The sequence below is a fragment of the Typopeltis vanoorti genome, chromosome 5, assembly GCF_054136105.1.
Source record: "Typopeltis vanoorti isolate ZY-2024b chromosome 5, IOZ_Tvanoo_1.0, whole genome shotgun sequence".
NCBI classification, from domain to species: Eukaryota; Metazoa; Arthropoda; class Arachnida; order Uropygi; family Thelyphonidae; genus Typopeltis; species Typopeltis vanoorti.
The window spans coordinates 85,968,335-85,994,188 of NC_143553.1; the positions used below are offsets into that span (position 1 = coordinate 85,968,335).

The window sequence follows — 25,854 nt, forward strand, 5'->3', positions numbered from 1 at the left end:
ATTAACAAAATTAAAAAAAGGTATAGCATAAAACAAAAATTTAACGAATTTATTTTTAAGAAAGTTTTCTATATAATAGAAATAATTATACAGAAAAACAGAAATTTTTTTCACTTATTTCTGAACTTAGATATTCTAAACTTACAGTTGAGAGAACTGAGACACTTTAATGTCCTAAAAACGATTAATTATTTATGACTTGTTGTGACTCTTTTAACAAACCCATGCAAAAAAAAGGTTGGAAAAAAAATACCATTATCAAATCCTTTTAATGTTCATAGTCATCTGAATCGGTGTCCGAATCGCCATCACTTTCACTTAAACTGATCACCAAAGATTCGCATAATTCTTCGATAATTCCGTCTCTGTCCCAATACATATTTTCCAATGAGGTGACATGTGAGTAATATTTTTCCCAGTTTTGAACTGTAATACTTTCAATCGCCTGTTCTGAAAACTTGAAAAGTTTCGACATGGCAATATCCCCAGTTACGTTGCGATGGTGAATGAAACTTTTCACTTCTGCCCAAACATACTCAATAGCATTAATATCACAATGATATGGTGGTAGCCTCAAAGCTAGAAATCCATGCTCTTTGAGCATCGCGTCGAATTTAAATAGTTGTGGGCGAGTTTCTTTTGACCAAATTAAGCAATTCAATTTTTCGCATATCTTGGGAATGAGAAATGTTATTTGCAGAGAGCCAATCCATAAGAACTTGCTTCTTATTAGACCAATTTGGAACTTTGTTTAATCGAATAGAGTGATATGAAGCATTATCAATTATAACAACAGCATTTTTAGGAAGGTTTGGAATCAGTTTTTCTTCTGCCCACTTTTCGAAGATAGTAAAATTCATTTGTCCATGGGTCTCCAGTAGTTGAATTGGCTTTATATGGTAAGTTTGAATTCGGTAAAAAAAAAAAACCATTTCTCCACCCGCACACAAAATTATTATGCGCCGCGAGGCATTTCCGGTTTGTAGCACTCCACATTCTTCTTTAGACTGCCAACATTTTCCATAAGTTAAATTACTATCAATCCAAGTTTCATCTAGATACACAATCGGTCTTTTCTCCTCCCTGAAACGTCGTATTGCTCTCAAATACTGCGTTCTAGATAAAACAGTGTCACTTCGCTCTATGATGAGTTTCCTTTTATTCTGGGACTTTTTAAAACAAAATCCGATTTCATGAATTATTTTCCATAAAGTTTCTCTTTTCCAAGGAAAATTAATTTTTTCTTTAAGCACAGGAATCAATTTCAGAACAGTTGGCACTCTTTACTCGACTACGTAAAATTCGTGAATAGTTCTTCTTATAACGTCTACATCAAAATCATTTAAAGCTACGGTTTCGATGGTTTTCTTTACTCTGGCGCTTTTTTTTAGGAGATTTAAATTTTGGCTTACCTTCACCTTTTGATTCCCTACGAATTCTTTTAACAGTCGACTCCGATACGCCCGCAATTGCACTTGCACGTTTTATGACTTGAGAAAGGGGAACAAGGAGACTGCCTTTTAACGATTCTTTTTCGTAGAATGTCAACACATTATTCAATATTCTATTGCAAGGGCTACTGATACGTTTAACAACAGAACTTGTTGTCTGTACTGGATCCATCATACAAATTAATAATAAAAGATAATAATGCAAAAAAACGACAACGAAAATCAAGCTACTACGAGTACAGCGACAGACAAGAAAGCACGTGATTTCGCACGTTGGCGACCAATTCGTACATCCTTCATTTCTTTCTCCTCTTCAGCATGAATTGACTATTCTTGGCAAAACGCCAAGCAGAGGTCTACAAACAGTGGGCGTACTGTTTCTTTGCCTCCAATTTACTCATTGGTTTTTCATTGTCGGACATACTAACTTGAATTAAAGCTTCTTTAACATTTTGATAATTAGATTTTAATGCTGAAATAGCGTCTGCACTTGATGCCCATCTAGTGTCAGTTTATTCTTTTTATATGTAGAGATCGAATATGTGTCATACTGTTTATGAGTATATTCCATCGCCGAGTGGACGACGAGAAATATACATATAAATTTTTAACAAAGTCAAAATAATGCAATGCGCCAGAACAAGATTCCGCAGCACAATTTCCTATTAAATTTAGGTTATGGCTAGCGCATGGTACATGGGTTGCTGTATCAATATGATGTTTTATTCCAACTTGCAATCCGCTGTATTTTCCAGCCATATTTGCCGCATCATTGTACATTTGACCCCTATAGTTTTTTATTATTATTATTTTTTTTTTTTTTTTTTATATCTATAGATAACTCTCCCCAAAAATTTAATACGATCCGTTCTAAGTATTCAGAATCGTGATTTTCGATTTTGAGGAATCCAAAAAACCGTTCTTTTATATTGACTACATGAGTTATATCGGGAGTACAGTCTACAATAATGGAGTAATAAATTGCTCCTTGAACTTCAGGAATTAAATATTTCTGAACTTCGCTGCCCATTAAATTTATAAGTTCATCACATACTATGTGCGATAAATAATTCACTTTGCCTCTACCTGGATTACTGAATCTTTGCAAATGACTTTTCAAAAAAACTATCAAATTTTTCCGCAACTCGATACAACTTGTGAAATTTCCCCTTCGATTGGAATCTGCTCCTTCTCTGTGGCCACGAAATGCTAATCCCAAACTCGCCAATACATTTTGCTCTGAATCAATTTGCTTTTCCAAGTGCGTATCGATAATCGTTTTTGGGGAGTTAAATTCATTTGAAATGACATTGGGAAGATTCGTGTTCTTTCAAGCTTCGGGCTAAATTTCTCCAGTCGTTGAACCCTGTTGAAATTTTTGTTTGTTATTTCTAAAACAGTCTGCACACATAACAATAGACACATTTACTTGTTCCTGAAAATAATAACCATCTACTTTCACACAGTGAAAATTAGATTCGGAAATATTTCTATAGTAAGATCGGTTCCTATCTGTATATTGTACTTAAGTATTGTACTTGTAGTTGTAATATCTCCAGTGTTACATGGTTTATTGATTAAATGGTATTCTATCATTTTATCAGATAAATTTACTGGCCACAATGCAATATGATTGGGAAAATCACAATGGTTTTCATTTTTACTACAGTCTGCTGAAACTTTGCAAAATTTGTTTTCTTGCTTCGATTGCTCCTCTTCGCTGTTTTGTTCTTCATTATGAACATCTATAGCAAGGTTTTAATCCTTCAGATTTTTTTTTATTATTATTTTATTTTCTCTTTTCAATTCGCTCTTCGGTTCTTTCCAATTCCTATTCAGAGTTATTTTATTCTTCATCGGTAATATGTTTAAAGTAAAGATAATAATAAAATAAAATCGAATTTCGCCTTAAATTGATTTTAATATTCGATGGCATGATTCTAATAATCGACTAAAATGCAGTGGATTTTACTGTTTTGAATGGGTCCTTGCTGTTGATTCTAATAACCAGTGATCACAATAAACAATGCTTACTGTATATAACATAAACAATAATATAATACACGAATACTTACTTGATAACGCTTCTTTTACAAAAAAAGCAACACTAAAACACCAAACGCAAGCAGTTGAGAACTTTTTTATTCGTTCGCACAGTTTGCAAGAGAAGATCAACTGCACTTATTTGACTGAATAGTAGGTACGTAAACGCACAAAGAATTTTAAATATTATTTATTATTTAAGATATTTTCTCATGGTCGAAAAGAAAATTTTATTTGTCAGTTATTAAGTAGTAAAAACTTTTACTACGCCGTTTGTCGTTCGACGAACCGCAAATTGTCTAGATGAAAATGGTATCTGTGCCTGAGGTACGCAGAATGTATTTCTTCGGAGACCTCCTGACAATTGAAGGCCCAACCATGCTCTTGGGAATCCCAAGCACGCGCTTCAATTATGGTATGATATCCAAGCTGTGCGATGTTCCGCCACTGCTTAAAGGGATAAATTTAATCGCGTTATCCTTCAGTTTTGGTATGATATCCAAGGATACTTTGAAGGTCGTAGGCGCTAGTGCCTGATAGAACCACTGATGATGATGATGATGATGAATAACATATTATTATTATTATGTGATACCTCGAGGGAGTCCAAAGACTCATCGAGGGAGAGCGTGCCAACAGCATCGAACGATTGAACTCCTTCCAACTACTAACCGCGCTCAAACTAGCTTAACGTTTTGCGAGCCATTAGTAGCAGAGGCTCTACCAATCGACCAACCTATGTTGGCTCCACTCCAAAACGCCCTCTTTTATTCCGTGCCTCATTTGCATATGCGCCACCCATTTGTATTTGATAAACAGACTCAGCCTCACTTTTTTTTAAATGTACCTGACTCCTATATGTTTTACTTCCGAGTAATCGCGATTTTTCTCTTTGTTCCTTAACTTATGTAAACCAGTCTTTATATCACCGCTTATAACATTGAGCTAGCTTGCTTTTATAATTCTATCTATACATATAATAGAGTTTGATATTGTTCGAGAGTCGAATTCGATATGGCATCTGTTAACAGATTTACGGTATTAAAATAGGATTATCGGGAGAAAATAAAAGTGGCAGTTTTTGTAAAAATCCATTCAAAACTTTTAGTTTAGATTTAGGAAAATGCTGAACTGTTTTCGATGCATTCACTGAGACAAACATTTGTTTTGTCATTAAAAATGGTCCGATTAAAACGGCTTGACAATTTTTTTTAATTTTTTATTTTTATTTTTTATTATTATTATATAAGGTGCCTCCATGGAGTCAAAAGACTCATTGCGGAGACCCAACATTCACATACTAACCATTATTCACAAAATACCTGTCATACTTCCCCTTAAACTCATTTACAGACGAAGCATTCACAACCCCTCTGGCAACGCCTTCCACCCATTTACAACCATCCATGCAAAAAATCTAGTCCTAACATCCTTGTTAACCACACACACACTTACACAATCTCCTGGGATGACCCCTTGTTCACTCCGTCTATGTAACAAAATTAATGTACCATATTTACTCGAATATAACTCGCCGTCGCGTATATCTCGCACCCCTGATTTTACTTTATGGAGAAAGAAATAATTAAAAAGTTTTGCATACCTCGAAAACGAAAAAAGTTTAAAACTTTAATAGATAGTAAATGTTGTTATGGCAGTTTCAGATATTTCGGAATTCGGTTGAAGAGAATCGGCATTTCAACTGAACAGTCGTGGGCTTGCCTTTGTTGTTGAGTCGCGTGATCTTTTGTTAATACCAAACCAGTCATATGCATAGAGATGGAAGCAACCAGTAGAGGAAATGTAGGAGTGAGAGCATTGACTTCAATTCGATCTTGGATTGCACGGAGGGGGATGGGAAATGAGAGACAACGTTTAGGTTCTATCCTTAATGATTTCGCCAGAAATAATTGCCAAGAGTTTCTTAAAAACCGCCATCTCTAATGCTCTGGATGGGAGTGAAGATGATGCTATTTTGGTATATATATATATATATATATTTTTTTTTTTTTTTAATATTGGGCCCATACACAAGAGGTTGGTTGATCAACCTATAGTACGTTAGTACCGTATATGGGTAGTGGGTTGGAAAAGGAAAAACTTGTTTACATTTGATTTCAAAGTCTGTAAGTTGTATTCCTTGGAAAATACATCAGGGGAGAAAGACTGTTCCACATTATAGCAGTAGCAGGGATGAAGGAGGAGGAAATGAAAGTTGTTCTGTGGATTTCAAGGTGTACTGTGAAAGGATGTTGGGCGGCAGTTGTACATGTTCCAATGGGCTTAGTACTGAGTGGTGGAATTATTGATGCTATTTCAGATGAACATTTGCCATGGAAATATTGTGAGGAGAGTGAGTTGGTAAGAGATGGGTCATTTTTGGGTCACCTAATTGCTCTCCTCTGTCAAGCATTTTGAGGGAACTTTTAGGAGCCCCCACTCCAAATGTGAGAGCATTTGGAGTGGGCTCCTAAAATGAGAGGAAAAGAAACTTGTTCTGTGGATTTCAAGCTGTGAAGGGAACATGTGCAGCTGTTGCTGTGCATGTTCCAACAGGCTTAGTACTAAGTGGGGGAATTATTGATTTTATTTCAGATGAACATTGCCATGGAAATAGTTATAGAATACACATATTACAGAATTCAAACATCTGTGTTAAGTGATTTGGTAAGAGATGGGTCATTAATCAATCTAATTGCTCTTCTCTGTATTGAGGCAAGCATTTTGAGGAAGCTCTTAGGGGTTCCCCACTCCAAATGTGAGAGTAGTATTCAATAGCTGGGCAGATTTGTAATTTGGATAAGGTTAACAGCTGTTCAGAGGTGAAGTAACATTTTGAGTGAAAGAGAAATCCTAGTTTTTTAGAATCTGAGGATGCAATGGTTGTGATGAGTTTATGCCAAGAGAGGCTTGATGTCAGGGTAATTCCAAGAAGAGAAATCTCATCTTGTCTGGAAATTTGGGTATTGTCAAAAATCATACTGGAAGAAAATGGTTCTTTTTTGTGAGAAATAAGACAGAACTGGGTCTTACTAGCATTGAAATTGATTAAGTTATTTGAAACCCATTCAAGGATGGCTTGGAGATCAGAAAATTGAGGGCAGTGGTGGTTCATGTTCTGTAGGTTGAGATGGTGAGTTGTGTTGAGTAAGGTTTGTCAAATGAAAGGGAGGAGCACAATGTACTGTCATCTGCAAAACTGTGTTGGGTTGGAGGTCAACTGAAGTAGGTCATTGATATACAGAAGGAAGAGGGTTGGTAAGAGAACAGAACCTTGTGGAATCCCAGCATTAGTTGGATGATGAGAGGATAGGAAACGGATACCATCTGCCATCACACTGTGTGTGTGTGTGTGTGTCCAGACAGAAAGCTGGCAATCCAACTGCAGAAGTCCTGAGACAGTCCACATGATAGGAGTTTGCTTAGTGAACCTTTGTGCCAGATCTGGATAAAGGCTTTGGAGATATCCAGTGCACCCACTTGAGATTCAGCAAATTTCTCCATGGCATTTGTTCAGAGATGGGTGATATATGAGAGTAGATCTCCTGTTGATCGGAAGCAATGGAATCCATACTATCTATCTATCCCAATGGCTTTAACAGGCCTTTGATGGAATCCATACTGGTGGTCGCTTAATAGCTGGGTGACTTCAAGGTTCAAAGAATTGATGGTTTTCTCTATCACTTTAGATAGGACTGAAGTGATGGATAGGGCGGTAGTTCGATGGCAGTGATTTGTCATCCTTCTTAGGAATGGGTTGAATACATCCTCTGTCCAAAAAGAAACCGAATTTTTGATAGAAAATAAAACACACATGCCAATTATAATTATTCAAATAATTTATTTCAATCAATATACTCACCCTCAGCTTCGATACAGCGTTTGATATGCTCAATTAATTCGTTAAATGAGTTTCTTATATCGGTTTTTGGGATATTGTTGAAGGTCGTGGTTACCAGTGCCGTAACGAGAGCGTGGCGAAAGAGGCGCCTGCCACAGGCGCAACTAAGTTTGGGGGGCGCAAAACGTAAAAAAATAAAAATAAATAAATAGATATAAAAGTCCGCTATTTTATATTGTATTTTTAAATTTCGGCAATATGCCGCTTTAGACACAAATTCTGCAACACAGCGGAATTCCACTACATTTGGAACACCGGTGAGTTCCAATTCGTCTCGAGTTAGATGGCAACGACAGCGCCTAATATCACGACTTTAACCACTTGAACATAACATTTCTTTGCAGTTCTCGTTTTTGTCTCAAGTAAATTGTTCTGTCGCACCATTAACTATTAATGAATGTATTTTCGCATTTTATGATTTTGTAGAATTTTGTATCTCCAAATTCCCGTCTAATCCTAAACATTTGCATAGATAATCTAATACATTCTTCCGTTATCCTCCTGTGTCTATCTGCCCATCCTAAGTTTATTACCTTCCATATTATAATTTTAATCCCTTTATATCATTCCTCCTTTGATATCATTCCATCTACCCGAATCCCTCGTTTCATGACCCACCCACAAAAATTATTCGCCAGCCCTTATTTACACCCAGGATTCAATGAAAATCACAATCTTCCCACCCTCGATATTTCCATTTGCTCTACTTTTTGTAGATTAGAGAATTTCCAAAATCATGTAATTATTATTAGTCTTGTTGTCATTCATAAGATCAGTTGTGTTGTTGCTGTGTCGTAATCAGTACCATCGACAGGTTGTAACATAGAGACAGCCTGCCCCACGGCGCTGCTTAATAAGGGTGCTCGTTCAGCAGTATTACGGCAACAAGAATATTTTACAAAAATACAGCGTTTATTTTACCAAATAAAAAAACGCAATTTCCCATTGACAGTTAAATATGTGTTTATTATATTTTATTAATAAATAAATTATAGTCATACATACTAAAACTAAACATTTTAGAACCCACTTATTAGATACTTAAGGAAACAACTCATAAAGTATCATATGATGTGAATTTCATAAACTTTTATAGTCTGTATATATTAAATTATATTGTGCATGAATTCTCTTACTCAAATTGCGAGTCACTATCGCCCTGACTTTTCATGTTGGAGCGATAATTCGCTCCCTGCAGTAAACAATATGCCCTCCAGAACAGTAACTATACTGCAGAAACACGGGTTCAGACATTTGCAGACTGTGTAATATATTTCTCAACAAATAGTGCAATTACAGACAACTGAAAATATAAACACTAACTAATGAATCACATCTTCCCTCCAACAGAAACTGCTATATACACTCAAGCAAACCACATGTTGCAGGTGCAACATGTGGTTTTGCTTGACACTACCCCATCATGAACGTGTTAAAACTAAGAAATATATAGTGGATGCATTTCAATTCAATTGTCAGCTTGTTTTGTTTGGGTCGCACGATCGTTTGTTAATACCGCACCAATCATATGCACTTCTTTAATAGTTGCTCTTTCTCTGCTAGCCTACAATCGCACACATCTTTCACTTCTCATTAGTAATTTGTCAAGGATTGTTCGTTACATATCTCAAGTCTTAAATTACTGGTAATTTTTGATCATTTTTTTTAATCAAAAAGTTATCTACCCAAATAGAGTTATCTTCTTTCCCATTATATCAATGGGAAAGAAGATAACTCTATTTGGGTAGATAACTTTGATTGCAAGATAACAAGGAAACCGCTCGCGAGGACAGAAGAAGTGATGGAGAATAGAAGCTTCTTGGTAAGTCATATCCATTTTAAGTTTTTTTTTTTTTTTTTCCTGAAAACTTTAGTTTCCAAAAATCCCCGCATATATCTCGCACCACGATTTTTTAGCGTTAATTTTGGGAAAAAAAGTGTGAGTTATATTCGAGTAAATACGGTAATTTTTTTAGCTTTCAAATTCTTAAGTATAGATCATTGGTTAAAGACTGGATTTATAAAACGCACAAAAGAGAGCAATATAGCAGATATAGAAATAAGCAGTTTCACTCCTCATTGATGATAAATTATTTATATTAAGTAAAAATGTATAGTATCTTTATAAATTTTGTTCTATTAAAAATTAATCTTTTTTTTTTGTTTAAATGTACATCTAAATTCAAATAAAACACACATTTAAAATGAAATATATATATATATTTATTATTATTATTATTATTTTGATAAGGTACTTGGTAATAATGAAAATTAAAGAAGAGGTACACGGATATCTGAAGTTTCAGAAACACTGTCCAATTATTTAGTCTGAAACATAGGTGTATATTACGTCTGTTCGTTTTCTTAAATTCCGCTTCGAATTTGGATAGACGAAACAGCGTGATATGTACTTCTTACTTTTTTTTTTTTTTTTGAACGTCATTTCAATTTTGAATGTGAAACATATTGAGTGTATTGTGTATTCTGTGTTTAAGTGACTTTGATTTTAATTGTGTACTTATTTTTGGATTTTTGATAGACAAATAAAATTTTATAGGTAAGTAGTTTATAAATAATAAACATATTAATCAGAGGCGCATTTTGCTAAAATGCCAAAATCGCTCGTTGGGCAGCATACTTTACGTCTTACATTGCCCTCAATAATTATAGTTTACTTTAATTATCAAATTTTCAAATTATTGTATAAATTAATTATTTATAGTAAAAATCCGTAGAAGGCAACTGTTTTAAATAAGATTTTATTGTTTTAAAACTCTTAAAAATAATAAATAAATTAACTCAAAATTAATAATTAATAGAAAAAGAATAATTTATCAATACGAAATTTATTGTCATTTAGATCAGTAATTTGAAAGAGAAAAAGTTATCGGGAGCTGCTTTTCTCAAAAGGAAAAGAGAAAAGGAAGAGCAAGTATAGAAAGCAACAAGCGATATAAGGAAATTTGGAATTTTAATGAAAGACACCAAAGAGAACAAGTTTTCAACAGAACCTGCACCAAAAGTTCTAAAATTTTCAGCACCAGCCGTTGGAGCAGCTACATCCTTGTCCACCAATACCAACGATTCCCTCGCATCAGCTACTAATACTGACGTAACAACCATTTGTGGTGATTCCAAAAATGATGATAGCGACAAACAGGAATTACGAACAGATGATCCACCTCTAGTTCATTCAAGCTTAACAACCGAATTAAATCTGCCTTCTACAAGTAGTTATGTTTCATGTGAATTGAAACAGAAGAGAAAAGTACAATTGAACATCAAAACCAGGAAATCGAGAAGCAATGTAATAATGATAATTATATGGTGGATGTTAAATTAGAAAATATTGATAATGCAAAAATAATAGATTTTAATGATCACACCACATGGCACATAACCAATAGTAACATACAAATATTTGTTCAACATGGACCCAAGTTGTGCAATAATATAAATGTTTATCGTAATAGAGAAAATCGGCATTTTGATAAAAAATGGTTTGTAAAAACCATGTCAAACGGAGAACAAGTACTCAGAAATTGGTTGATGTATTGCAGCGAAAAGATGCACTGTTCTGTTTTCCATGTATTCTTTTTGGAAAAAATCAGAATGTATGGACCACTGCGGGGTTTCGAGACTGGAAATTTGAATCCTATGTTACCACATCATGAAAAGTCATTATATCATAAAAAAAAAAAAAAATTACGTCGAATGGAAAACTTTCAAAATCAAAAATTAAGAAAGGTGGTTTTATAAACGATCAATTACAAGAAGCAATTTTAAAAGAAAAAGAAAAGTGGAGGCATTAAAAGTTATTTTGGATGCCATTCTGCACTGCGTAAAAAAGAATGACGCTTGAAGAGGAACTGCGAAAAAAATTGGTCATCCCGAATGTGGAAAATTTTTGAACCGATAGAATTAATTAGTCATTACGATCCTACTGCATATTGAAAGTTATAAGAAAAATGAAGTTAATTATTTCTCTCCTATAATACAAAATGATATAATTAATATAGTTGCTTCTAAAATTAGACATCATATTATTTCAATTATTCCAAAAGCAAAATATTTTTCTATTTTATTTGATAGCACACCTGACACTTCTCACCAGGAACAGATAATCCAAATTTTGCGCAATGTCAACATTAATCCTAACACGAATAAATGTAGCATTGAAGAAACCTTCATACATTTTATTGTAACACATGCAAAAATTTGACGAAGCACTTGCGAATGACATCGAAAAAAAAGTTAATATCAGACGGATTAAATATTAGAAATATAAGAGGACGGTCATATGATAATGGAGCGAATATGGCGGGTAAATACAAGGGAGTACAAGCCAGGATATTACGTTTAAACAATATGGCGAGATTTATTCCATTCACTGCTCACAGCCTTAATTTAATAGGCGTTCATGCTGCACAAACATCTGTTCAAATTTATTTTATTTATTCATATGAAGTTTCCTCCTTTTTCTCCCCCGTCCCTATTGGGGCGAGTTGAGCCGCTCCCTCAGGTGGGGGTTAAGTATTTATTGCCTCGTGAACACACAAGGCAACCCGGCCTCGTGTGTTCACGAGGCCGGGTTACCTGCTTGCGGGATGAAAAACCCAAGATAAACTGTGGTAAAAAAACCCTGCTGCTGACACCCAAGACCGGCTAACTTGGCTATGGCTGAGGAAGATCCTTAAGCTCCTCACGTCGGCGATCGAACCCAGGACACTCCTTCCCCGGGCATATGGTTTTGAAGCGCATAGCCACTAGGCTAACCCCGCGGACATCTGTTCAAATGAAATCATGTTTTGGAACAATTCAATTGTTTAACTTTTTTGTAAATTCTACTTGTAGATGGGATCTTTTAAAGGAAAAATTATCTGTTCGTCTTAAAGGTTTAAGTGACACGAGTGGTCCGCGAAAGCTAACGCGGTAAAAGCCTTACGAAATCAAGTGCCTTTAATAATACAACTTCTTAATGAAATGTGTGATGGACAAAGACAAGATACAGTAGACTCTGTAACAAATGCTCGAATATTGCTATAATTATTAACAAAATTTAATTTTGTTGCACTATTAATATTTTGTGATACAATATTAGGAAAGATAAATAAAGTAAATTTACTTTAACAAGAAAAAAAAAAAACAGTCGAAAATGATAAAAGCTCTAAAAAATGAAATTCAACAGTACCGAAATTATTTCTTCGATTCGCTTCACAATTCGGCAAAAAGTTTAGCCGAAACAATAAATATTGAAACTTGCATTCCAGAAAAGAGACGGCGCAAAATAAAAAATATCCCTGGTGAGAAAGCTACCGATGATTCATTTGCCATGAAGTTTTAGATCTAATACTCATACAACTCAATGATAGATTTACTGCTTTACAAGAGGTCGCTAACAACTTCATTTTTTTTTAAATGGACACGCTTTAAAAATTATTAAGCTAGTTGATCTCAAACGATGCACAGCTGACCTGGCATTGAAATATAATAGCGACTTAGATGCTCCAGAATTTGTATGTGAAATTGAGAGTTTCAAATATCAAGGCATGGAAGTTTTTGAAAATTTAGGCAATATGGACGCTTTTCAAATCTTGCAAAAAATTACGAACTCTCATTACAAAACACGTATCCAAATCTAGACATAGCATTAAGGATTTTCATAACAATGCCTGTAACAACAGCTTCCTGCGAACGTTCGTTTAGCAAATTGAAATTGTAAAATCGTACCTTCGTTCTTCTCTTGGACAAGAACGATTGACAAACATATCAATTGAAAAAGATATTGCAAAAACATTAAATTATGACGATATAATAGATGTGTTTGCAAATGAAAAAGCTAGAAAAATTTCTTTATAAAATATGCTGAACTTATTTATGGTTTTATTATATTATTTTATATTATACCTATGTCGTGTATTTCTTTAATTTTTTTGTCACTAAATATGAATAAAAATTTGTTCTTATTTAATTGATTATTTATTTTTACATATACATAATTGGATTTACAGGCAACTCATTTTGATGGGGTTAATAGCAAGTGTTTAACATATTGCATTTAGTAAAATTTAACTTGTTACATTTAAATTTTTCAAAATTTTTGTCGTTTTGTGTGTGGGGGGGGGGGGAGAGGAGGAGGGGGAGTTTGACACTTGCCACAGCAACCACCAGTGCCGTTACGGCACTGGTGTGCTGGTGGTTACTGCTGCTTGAACGTTTTCAATGGTGTCGTATCGCCTTCCTTCATCGGCAAATAATAAAGTCGGGGGAAGAGAAGGAAGTCACAGGGTGCTAAATTAGGTGAATACAGCGAGTGATCCAACACACAAACTTGGTTTTTGCTCAAAACTGTCTCACAATGTTCGAACGATGACATTATTATTATTATTATTATTATTATTATTATTATTATGTGACACCTCTATCTTGCAAAAGTGACCAGCTGCCTGCATCACGATATTCATGCCGTTCGCGACGAATTCTCGCTATCAATCGCATCAAAACTTCGAGATAAAACTCACCGTTGATCGTTTGGCCAGGCGGAACGAATTCTTTATGGATAATGCCCTTGGAATCTTAGAAACAAATCAGTATTGTCTTTACTTTGACTTCTCCAAGCGACTTTTTTTCAGATGCCTTCTTCTGGTGGTCTCCACTCAGCACTCTGGCGTTTGTTTTGGGCTCATACTCAAAACACCACGTTTCGTCACCAGTAACGATCGTTTCAAGGAAGTTTGAATCCTTACGAGCGGTTTTAATGAGGTCCTTGCAGTGTTCAATTCGATACATTTTTTGGTCGTCGGTCAACTTGTGGGGAACAAATCGCGAATTCAATTTACGGTCATACGGTAATAAACTCTCGGTCAAATGTTGTGCACAGTTGATTTTGGAATCCCCAATTCATCTTCAATCAATCTGACGGAAGATTTCGGGTTTTTTTACTATTACTATTACTATTATTACGGGCAACTCCAGGGAGTCATTAGACTCATCGAGGGAGGCCCCAAATCATATTCATCACAACTATTTGACATTCATACAGTATCTATCATACCTCGCCTTAAACTCATTCACTGTCACAGCATCCACCACAGACTCAGGGAGCGCATTCCACTCATTCACTACTCTAAAAGTAAAGAACCCAGCTCTAACACCTTTACTAACCACACTTTTGCCCAGTTTCCATGGATGTCCCCTAGTCCTCCCACAACCAGCCCTGTTCTCAAAAATATCTTCTGAATTAATTTTATAGAAACCCTTCAGTAATTTGAATGTCTCAATCATATCTCCCCTATACCCGTCGCATTCAATCCCACTAGCTTTATCATCTTCTGTCAGCCATGTTTCACTAATACCGACAACCTCTGGCCTGGAAGTGCCAACCATGGCCAAAAACTCTTCCTTCTTGTTCCTAATACTCCTGGCATTAGTGTACATGAATCGCAGAAGCCCATTTGTCCCATCCTTACTTTGATGCCTTATACTAACTATCCCATTCTGATTTGTTGTCCGTTGTACTCGCTCGGGCATAATATACTCATTCATACACTTAACTGCCCCCCTAAAGTCAGCATATCTACTCCCCCCCCCTCTTAATAAATCTAGTTTCCCTGAGTCTGTACATCCACTTCCACATCATTCATCAACACTTTTTCAAGTCTCCGTACACCAACTCCATTCAAATGCAATCCATCCATCTTATATAAGTCCTTTCGCCCATCGAACTCATTCCACACATCCACAAATTCCACACCACTCTCCATGCTTAACCCACGCATTTTCTTTGATGAAATTATGCACTTTTTATTTTAACTTCGCTCATTCCACTTTTTGGACGGCCCGGCTTTTCGTCGTCCTCAAGCGTCTCACGACCACTTTGAAATCGCTTAAACCACTCGTAAACTTGAGTACGAGATAAGCATTCATCACCATATGCTTTTTGAAGCATTTGATGCGTTTCGGCAAAACTTTTACCAAGTTTAACACAAATGTCAATCGCAGCTCTCTGTTTGAAACTCATTTTCCGACCGTTCGTTTCCGAGCGTTTCGTCAAAACACACTGTCACTCTTGGCACTATAACTCGGCTTCTAATGAAACAAATGTGATAAAGAGTTGACACAACACTAATGAAGGTTGCCGCTTTGGACAACAAAAAGATACAACAGGTGGCACCACTAGTTTCTTCTATTTTCGAAAAGTTCGGTTTCTTTTTGGACAGATGGTGTATAGGCCAATTTGCAGGCTTTGAGATATATACCAATGGAATAAGATAGTATGTACAGGCAGCATAGGATAGGAGTCAGTTCTGGTGCACAGATCTTCAGGACAATTGGATGAATGCCATCAGGGCCAGGTGAGAGACCAAAATGCCCAGCTACCATTTGGGCAGGCTGCAAGTTTCCTACTTTTTGCCCATTCAAATTCTGTTTTGGAAGCATGGATAGGTTTCTTTTATCTGTTTTGGGCTTCAGTATAAGCATTGAAGGTGGATTGAGTTCTTGATTTGAGCCAGTTGTGGTATGCTTGATTTTTCATTTGTACAGCCTTAGCACATCTTTTGGTGAACAAGGGTTTAGATAGTGGACAACACTTCAGAGAAGTGTGAGGAATACTTTGGTGATCCGTTCAGTGCATATGTTTGGATTGGAAGATTGGAAACAATAGTCCAACCATGGGAATGAAGCATAGTGGTCTCAGAGGCTGTCTCACTTGGCACTGTTATAATGTCAAATTGCCATTGTGTGGGAGTGACTGTGTAAGTGTTGTTGCATGGGGGAGGATATGAGTACTAGATTGTGGTCAGAATTACCCAGGAAGCTTGCTACATTCACTGCATATTTGGAAGGGTCATCGGTGTGGAAGAGATCTAGGGTATTTGAGGAGTGGTTTGGGTTATCTGTTATTCTGGTTGGCATGTGAACAATTTGTGTATGGTCGTTAGTGATGTCAACTGTTTCAGCATCTCTGGCTGCAAGATCCGTACAACTGGAGGAGGAAAGCAAGTTGGTGCTATGGACATTGAAATCTCCTGGGAGGATGATTTCACTGTTAAGAGAGTGGGACTGGAGAAAATCAATTTTTAAGAGAGAAAATTAAAGAGCTCAGAGTGGTTGGTGGCATTAGTTGAGCAATAGAGACAGCAGATGATCCTTTTTTTCATGCTCACATGGTGATCAGATTACATTATCAAAAATTATGGAGACAACTACCATGTTAGAGCAAAACTTTAGTTTAATATAAACTAAAATGAACACTTGGCATTTCGACCTTCATATCAAAGTCATCATCTGGAGCATACACATATATACACAAAGAATTGTAGTACAGCTTGTTTCTTTGTGTGTATATGTGTGTATGCTCCAGATGATGATGATGATGATGACCTTGATATGAAGGTCGAAATGCTGAGTGTTCATTTTGGTTTATATTAAACTAAAGTTTTGCTCTAACTCCGTAGTTGTTTCCATAATTTTTGATAATGTAAAGACAACAGATGAATTAGACTGAGTGGGAAAGGGATATTTTCAACCAAAGAAGGTCTAGGTTAGGTGCTCTCTGACAGGGTATGTTACAGTGGATGCATTTGCAGATACCACCCTTGGGTCGAAAGGAGTTAAACATCGTGTGGTGTGGAAGGTTGAGATGGATGTGGGGAGATGAGATTTGAGTTTCTGCTGAAAAGAGTAAGTGCAGTTTGATGGACTGCAGATGGCAGTGGACACTATTAAGGTTGGAGCCGAGGCCACAGATGTTGGTGAAAGATGACCATTTATCTTAATTTAATAATAGAACCATTGTCGCTAAAGATTCAAATATATCACATAATGCAGGTGAGCAGCTGATAATGTAAATAACGTTGATAATTAAACTTTAAATGTATTCATTTCATAAACAATGTCAGCAATTACAAATTAGGATGAATACTGAGGCTTTAATTATAAACGTCGATTTGGCTTTTTCCCGAAAAACTTTAGCTTATGAAAATCTCCGCGTATATCTCGCACCAAGATTTTTAAATTTAATTTTGGGGTAAAAAAGGTGCAAGTTATATTCGAATAAATACGGTAACATATTATATTTTCAAAAAAATAAATAAATCGGCTAACGCCTTTTTATTCCCAAATAGGGAGTAGGTAAGGCTGTTTTAGCCCTATCTAACTTTTGGAGACTGAGTGGGCAGTTCAATCTCCACCGGTACCCAATCAGAGATGGCCCAAGGCTATCACTAATTAAGTGGCAAGCAGTGAAGAGATGGCTCACCAAGTGCCGCCATCTCATGGTCCCTAACCCTAACACAATATATTTAATGTCTGAAATAATGTAAGTTCTATGGTCGATTTTCTTGAGTTTATGGGATGAAAAACCAGAGTTTCTGGGAGAAAAAAAACCACTTGCGAGTGCCAGGGGTCGTCTAATTAATAAACTTTTTTAAGCCTTTTTTTTGACAAAAAAAAGGCTTAGAAAAATTTCTTCTAATCACCGACTAGATTTGAAACCAAGTCTTCCTTCACATGGCCAAGTACTGTGGTGTGCAAACGTCACATCCACTGAGATTATATTTTCAAAATAAAAAAAATCAATGCTGTTTTTTTTACTTTTTTTCTCATTCTTACTGACTTCTTCTGGGAACGATTCTCATACAAAGGAATTGTTCTCCAAACAATGACAGGCCTACTAATCAATTATGGAACTCCTAGTGATATTGGAAATTATTGTTAAATTGGTGGGGGATAGGGGTCTTGGACGCATACATGTTTTTTTGTTGTGAATAGGAATTTGCATAAGTTGTCAAGCTGTGTGTGTGTGTGTGTGTGCGCGCGCGTGCATGCATGCAGGGCTCGACTATAAAAAATAAGCAAATATATATATTTTTTTGCTTCTTTTTTTACATAGTCCAGAAACCCTGCTCTTGAGACCAAACATGAAACTTTACCTAATGTACTGACTGTTTCTTAAATGAGGCAATAGTCTCACACCCACTCTGGGACGTCATGGAAAGTTTGAAAGGAGTGGATGAGGAAGAGAACAGACTGACTGTAATCAAGGAAGGGGTATATAGGGATTTAAGCAATCTTGATATTGATAAGGCTGTGGGACTTGAAAATATATCGCTGCATATTTTTAAGGAATGTGCCAGGGAGTTGACATCTGCCTTGACACATTTGTTTAATATGAGTCTTACATTGGGTCAAGTTCCAAAGGAGTGGAATGAAGACAAGATTGTACCATTTCATGAACAAAGTAACAAAACTTGAGCATCAAATTATAGGCCAATCTATGTGTCAGCTTTGTGGGTAAAGTGTTGTAGAAGCTAGAGAAAACCATGATCCAGAATTGGGTTGACAATTCTGGTATTATTGTTGATGGTTTTGCTAAAGGGAGGTCATGTTTTAGTAATCTGTTTACTTATTACAATAAGCTGACAGGTGCATCATTGGATGAGGAGATGGATACACAGTAGTATACTTAGATTTTGCAAATACTTTTGATAGATTACCACATGATAAGTTGATAGCCAAACTAGGGCAGATGTGGTAACTATCTGATAGATGGTATGCCTCAGGGGGGCATCTCTCAGGGATCTATTTTAGAGCTATTGCTGTCTCACCTGTATGTTAATGATATTGAGTTAGATTTGAATGGGGATATTCAGCTGTTTGCTGATGATGCAAAGTTGGGAAGAGCTATTAGGAGTAGAGCAGATGTTATGTCCTTACAAGAAGACTTGAATAGACTTAAGTGAATGGGCACATGAGTGAGGATGACAATTCAATGTTGCAAGATGTAATATTTTAAAATTTGGAAAACAAAAATGGGGTATATCATTTACTTATGTTGGGGATATATTGTTGAAGGTGGAGGAAATCAGAGATCTTGGAGTGTTCTCTAAATTTTAGGAATCTAAAATTTAGAGAACACATTACCAAAATTGTGAGGACAATACAAGGAATTCTGGCAATGATGCAGAGGACACTGACTTCTAGAGATAAGGAGATTCTATTTCCATAGTATAAGATTTTGATTAGGCCACATAAGGGCTACTGTGTGCAGATTTGGTTACTTGGTTTTCAAAAGGATGAAAAGATATATTGAGCAGGGTCCAGAGACAATTGACTAAAGTAATTTACGGTCTCTGGAATGTTGAGTATGAAGAAAGATTGAGAAGATGCAAATTGCAGTCTAGTGGATAGGAGGAAGATGGGTGATATGATAGAGACGTATATGTTGGTAAGGGATTTTTATAAGATTAATGTTGAAGTGGTTTTTCACAAAATGTAGGGGGAGGGGGGGATAACAAGAGATCATCCCTAGAAGCTATAAAAAAGGTGAGAAGCAGGTTTTTTTGCCTGGAGAGTTGCGAATGATTGGAATGCATTGCACAAGAGTGTAGTTAAGGTATAGTATGATGATCTGTGCGTATGACAAAGGGATCTCCCATGATGAGTCTTTGTCTTCATGGTGTTCTTGGGATAATAATAATAATAATGAAGCCAATTTACCCCACCAGGGGCACCTTTAAGCTCTAGGATCAATGCCAGTTGCTTTCTTTAGCCTCATTTGCTCGTTGTTAGTGCCTGCATGCCTATATCATAGTTTTATGTTCCCAGAAGATGGCAGTGTAGCATTTCCGAAATATTGGAAGGTATTAATTAAAGTGTTTTAATTAATATTTTAGTATACATTGTCATTTCCTGAAAAATTTAAAGTCATTATAACCTTAATGTTACTTTTAAACCAGCAAAAATATTAAAAAAAAACATATTCAACTTCTACAAGGATTCTTCCCCCCCCCCCCACACACACACATTTATCCTTCCTAGGGTATACCAGTTCCATTGTAACTTACCTCATATTGTGAAACTGGATCACGGGTCATGGTTTTAACATCCTACACCAAATTGATTGGAAAGATACCTGTTTCTTGCATCATACAAAAACCTGGTATGAATGCAAATTTAAGGAAGCCTGTGAAATTTTGATCAATCCTCCTAATCTAAACAATAATGATGGCCTAAAAATCCAAAGAATATGTTAAAATCATGATCTCAGATCATGCTTTTAACATCCTACGCCAAATTGATTGGAAAGATACCTGTTTCTTGCATCATACAAAAACCTGGTTATGAATGCAAATTTAAGGAAGCCTGTGAAATTTTGATCAACCCTCCTAATCTAAACAATAATGATGGCCAAAAAATCCAAAGAATATGGATGGCACATTCAATCCACATAACTTCTTTTCAAGCACTCCAGCAAACCCTCATTTTAGGACTCTAAACTCTTATCATCCTATTTATTCTAAACTCCTATCATCACAAATTGATTGGAAAGATACCTGTTTCTTGTCATACAGAAACCTGGTTATGAATGCAAATTTAAGGAAGCCTGTGAAATTTTGATTAATCCTCCTAATCTAAACAATAATGATGGCCTAAAAATTCAAAGAATATGGATTGCACACATTCAGCCCACATAACTTCTTTTCAACCACTGCAGCAAACCCTCACTTTAGGACTCTAAGCTCTTATTTCATATATTGACTACCATCAGTACTATTTTTGTTCTAAGTTAACAGTGTATAATCTCTAGCCTAGATAATATGACTCTAGCTTTGATGTAGTGAGGTTTTTCTTTTTCTTTTACCTAAGTCAGGCCAGTAGTGTTGTTAATGGTTGACCAAATTAGTGTGACTTTAGCATACTATGTGTATTGTAAGATAGCTTGTTTCTTTGTATATATATATATATGGGTATACTTCAGATGATGACATGAACATCAAGACCAAAATGTCCACTGATTATTTCGGTTTATATTAAACTGAAGTTCTTACTGTATATAACACGGTAGCTGTCCAATTTATAATTCTTATAAAGAATAATACCATATTTTATTTGTTACTCATAGTAGTAAAATATAAGTTACAGAACCCTTAAAAATTACTGAATTGAATCATGTATTTAGAGAATGGTCCCATTCTCTAATTGTGCAGTGGGTCTGTATATCACAAAAATTTCAAATAGTGTCACTCTGTAATCATTAACATATATATTTCAGTTACTCCACCACCAGATGCAATTGATAATGAACCTGAGCCTTCAGCACCACCTTTGGAACTTATGGATAAAGTTTGTGGCTATGAAAATATTTCATTTGATACAGGTTTGATTGTTTCTTATTTTCCTACCACATTAAAAAAAATGTATTAGTGATATTCTTTGTTATCCAGTTTCTTTAATATTAGTCAATTTACAAAATTAAAGAAACTGTCAGAAAGGAAATTATCTCTATCATATAGAAAATTGTTGCTAGTTATTTAAGTATAAACACACCACCACCAGAATAAAATAAATAAAATTATTTTTTAAGCTGCTAATATTTCAAATTAGCATCTTCAAAGCACAAACAACTTGTCACAACACTAATAATGGAAACAATTTAAAATTATAAATAAACAAAATAACTATTTTGATATCCTCTTATGTTGGGTAAAAAGAAGTTTACAGCTGTAAAAGGCAGAATTGGTCTCAAAATGACTATCTCTCAAGATTTTTGTAAATTAATGCAGGCATACCTTCTGAGATTCCTTGTTTTTTGAACTGGGCTTTTAGAGCTTGAGAGGACACTCTGCACCACATAACTCACTGTCCACATTATTTAATCCTCCATCTACACATTATGCCAACCACTGCCTGTTAATTGCATGCTTTCTCAGGCCTAATTGTTTGTATGTGGGATGAAAAACCTTGAGTCCCTGAGAGAAAAAAAACTACCTCCATATGAGATTGACAAACCCATCTTCATTTGAAAAAGCTCACATACAGATTCCTCCAATCATGATGAGAATTAAACTGTAATCAAAGGGCACACACACACTGTTTCATCATCTCTCTCTCTCTCTCTCTCTCTCTCTCTCTCTCTCTCTTCCAACTATACTACAAAGGTGGCTTGTTATTCTAATTATTCTATTATTTTGCATCATTATTTGTTTAGTTTTTTTTCTCTCAGAGACTCAACTTAAGGCACATTTTGATATATCTCTCTTTCTTCATTTCTGATCTTATCATATTTTGTTTTTACCAAATTTTTCTAAGTGTTTTCATTTCTGTAGCATGTTTATCCGTTTTATATATACTTGTCTTAGTTAAAATATTTAACTTCTTATTTTCTGAATGTTGCATTTAAACCTCTAGAAATGTTGTTTGCTGTAGGTGTCTGCTTTTATTTTCTTTTATTCCTTCTGAATTAATTTGAATTCCAAAGTATTTAAAATTCATCACTTGTTCTATTATTTTCCTGTTCCTTCTTAACTTTCACCTGCTTGATTGCCTACTAATCACAAATAGGATAAAAAAAATGGCAAGTGTTTTGGTTTTTTCCTCTTGATATTTCCATACTGTGTTTTTGGCAGACCAGTCGGAAATAAAGTAGTTCACTTTTGTAAATTATCAGGCAGTGTAACTGAGACTATCCAGTGTGAGTAGAGGCCAACACAATGAAATATATAGTTGGTTGCTTTAATAGGCCAGGGGAGGGATACAAGGGAGAATGTGGACCGAGTGCAGCAGCAAATTAACAAATGAGTGCAGGATGATCGTGTTGATGTTTAGTGGAATAAAACAAAAGTTAATAATTAACTAAATTTATTTAGCTAATTCGATGACTAAGCCAATATTTCTCCTTGGTCACGATGGCATCTTCATGGGCATAAGGATATACTGCGCACATACATACGGGCACTTAGGAGGAAGGCAGACACAGACTGTTGTAACAGTGAGCTCCTACAGTCCTAGCTGGAACCTTGTATTGGTGTGGTGATGAACACTTGCTGAAGGTCTGAAAATGATGGTCTCCCAGATTTTTGGCAATGTAATGCTGCCAAATTTGTTTAAGTTTGGAAAATGTAGTGCTGCTGTGGATTCCAGAAATAGTCTCTGTGATGTAAATCTGTTTCTGTATAGGAAGGAGGTTTTTTTTCCAATTAGATCCAGTGATCCATATTGATGGCATGGTCTGCCATCCCAGAATGACTGTAGTAGATGCAGGACATATTGTCTGTGTGCTTCCAGGTGGTTATAAGCAGTTGTTCCTGTTTGTCTGAAGTATTTAAGCTTGCAGGAGCATACTGTAGACTTCAGTGTAGTCCAGATGGGTGATCTTCTAGACCATGGGTGTTCAACCCGTCAATCGCAATCGACAGGTCGATCACAGAGCGATTTTTGGTCAATCTCTTGTGTATTCCTCCTTACTTACAAATTTAATTAAAACTGAAAACATAATATTTTATTTATCATTATTTTGTATTATTTTTAATTCGCTTTAAGCGTATTGCTATTGTTTATTTATTTTTCGTTAAAATTGTCAAATCAGTAATTTTCTTATAAGTCCGAGTAAATTAATTAATTTGGATCAGTCAAACAGCAAGCCGAGTGAATACAATTATAAGCAAAGTGTAAAAACTCTATTGTAGCTTAAATATTAAATATTCCAAAACACATTACATCGATTTTTTAATTAGGCTAAGTCTCATGTGAATATTGTAAAAAAAATAAACTTTTGTTTGTCTCGATATAGTTTGTATTAGATGTTTTTGTAAATAACTCTTTTGAAGCTAGTTGTATATACTGCTTTAATAAGAATATGTTAGAGTGTTAAAAACAAAGGCAATGTTTTTGTCGCCGAAGCTGTACATGGCGGCATTAGAAAGATTGTTATTGAAACTTGTATGTATGAGAAAGGCTTGCAGGCTCTAAGTGTAAACATCTCCGAAGTCAGTCAGAAAGAGTTCAAACAACTTTCCGATGGCCTGCAACTTACAATCAAAAGAAAGCGGAGGAGAGCAAAAGGTGTGCCAAACTTGAAACTTAAGATGAAAGACTCATACTGATTCTTTGGGGGTTGCCAAACTTCATGCTAGGTCTCAGAGGAAGCCTAATAAAAAGGGACTGAAGCAAGCAGAAGGGATCCTGGTTCGAGACTTGCTGTCAGAGAGGAGGTCGCCCAGTCCAGAGACTGTCCGGATCCACGTTGCTTGAGAGAGAGGAGTTTCCCGCTTCCAGAAAGGAGCTTCTCGGTTTGAGGCATCGCTAGAGAGAGACTACTTCTAGGCCACAGACAAGGTTTCAAATTACTGAAAGGAAGAGTTCCAATTGCCGGAGAAAAGTTTCCAGGCCAGGTTAATGTCAGACATTCAGCAGTGTGTTGCGTTTTCTTTACAATTTGATGAATCAAATGACTTCATTGATATTGCTCATTTAATGGTATTTATTCGCATGGTATTTCAAGATTATTCAAGTAAAGAAGAACTTTTGAAAATTATACCATTATTGGGAAGGACTAGGGGAGAAGACATTTTTCGGCATTTGATGAATTTGTGAAACAAGACAAACTTCTGCTTTTTAAACTTGTGTCTATTACTACTGATGGTGCTCCTGCAATGATAAGTAATACATCAGGCTTCGTTTCATTATGTAAAAACGATGACAAATATCCAGATTTTTTAACATGCCACTGTATTATTCACCAACAAGTACTGTGTAGTAAAAGATTAAACACAAAAGATGTTTTGGATATTACATTTAAAATTGTAAATTCTGTTTGAGGAAAAGCCCTGCAATGGCGATTATTTAAATTACAGGCAGATAATGATAGGAAACTTCTGTTGTACAATAATGTTCGCTGACTCAGCAGAAGCCATTTTTTAGAAAGATTTCTTGTATTAATTAACGATATAAAAAATTTTCTTGATGAAAAAGGTGATATTTATCCACAATTGAGTGATAAAAGATGGTTGTTACACCTATCATTTTTAGTAGATTTCTGTACGAAATTAAGCAATTTAAATTTAGAGTTACGCGATAGAGATAAAAATTTAATTGACATGTTAAGTTCAATAAACACTTTCCAACATTACTTACTTTTATTAAAGAAAAATATAATTGACCGTGAATTTAGTAATCTCCCATATTTATTAAAATATTTTTAACAAAATCAAGAAATGCTTCGCTATGATTTAGAAGAATTTATTTGTGAAATAGAATTAGTTGAGGAAGAAATAAATTCAAGATTTAAAAATTTTAATAAAACTGAAATGATTGTATATTTTATCAATAATCCATTTTAAGAAAACTTGAACATCACAGAAATTTCAAATAAAATTAGTGGGCTGTTTGATATAAACCAAGCTGAAGTAGAACTTGAGATAATAAACATTCAGAATAGTTTACATTTAAAATCAGTAAACAGTGAAGTCATTTGGAAGTATTCACATGAAAAATTCCCAATATTGTGCGGAAAATTCTGTCATGTTTGGGATCGACATACTTGTCAGAATCCGCTTTTTCAAATATGAACGTCATAAAAAATCAATTCAGAAACCAAATTACAAATGATCATTTGGATGATTGTCTACGATTGGCCACTTCTTCATATCAACTTGACTATGAAAATATTGCAAGGTC

At 35.4% G+C, this 25,854-nt stretch overlaps 1 protein-coding gene across 1 annotated transcript in view; it reads left to right on the plus strand.

Moving 5' to 3' along the window:
• Window positions 1–25,854, plus strand: part of LOC150106613 (protein SSUH2 homolog) — a gene marked incomplete at its 5' end in the record, with an annotated part of 284,249 nt that overhangs the window by 59,113 nt on the left and 199,282 nt on the right. The window contains one exon of the mRNA XM_090393441.1: window positions 21,452–21,556. Within this exon, the coding sequence (XP_090249567.1) occupies window positions 21,452–21,556 (105 nt within the window). The remainder of the gene's footprint in view (window positions 1–21,451; window positions 21,557–25,854) is intronic.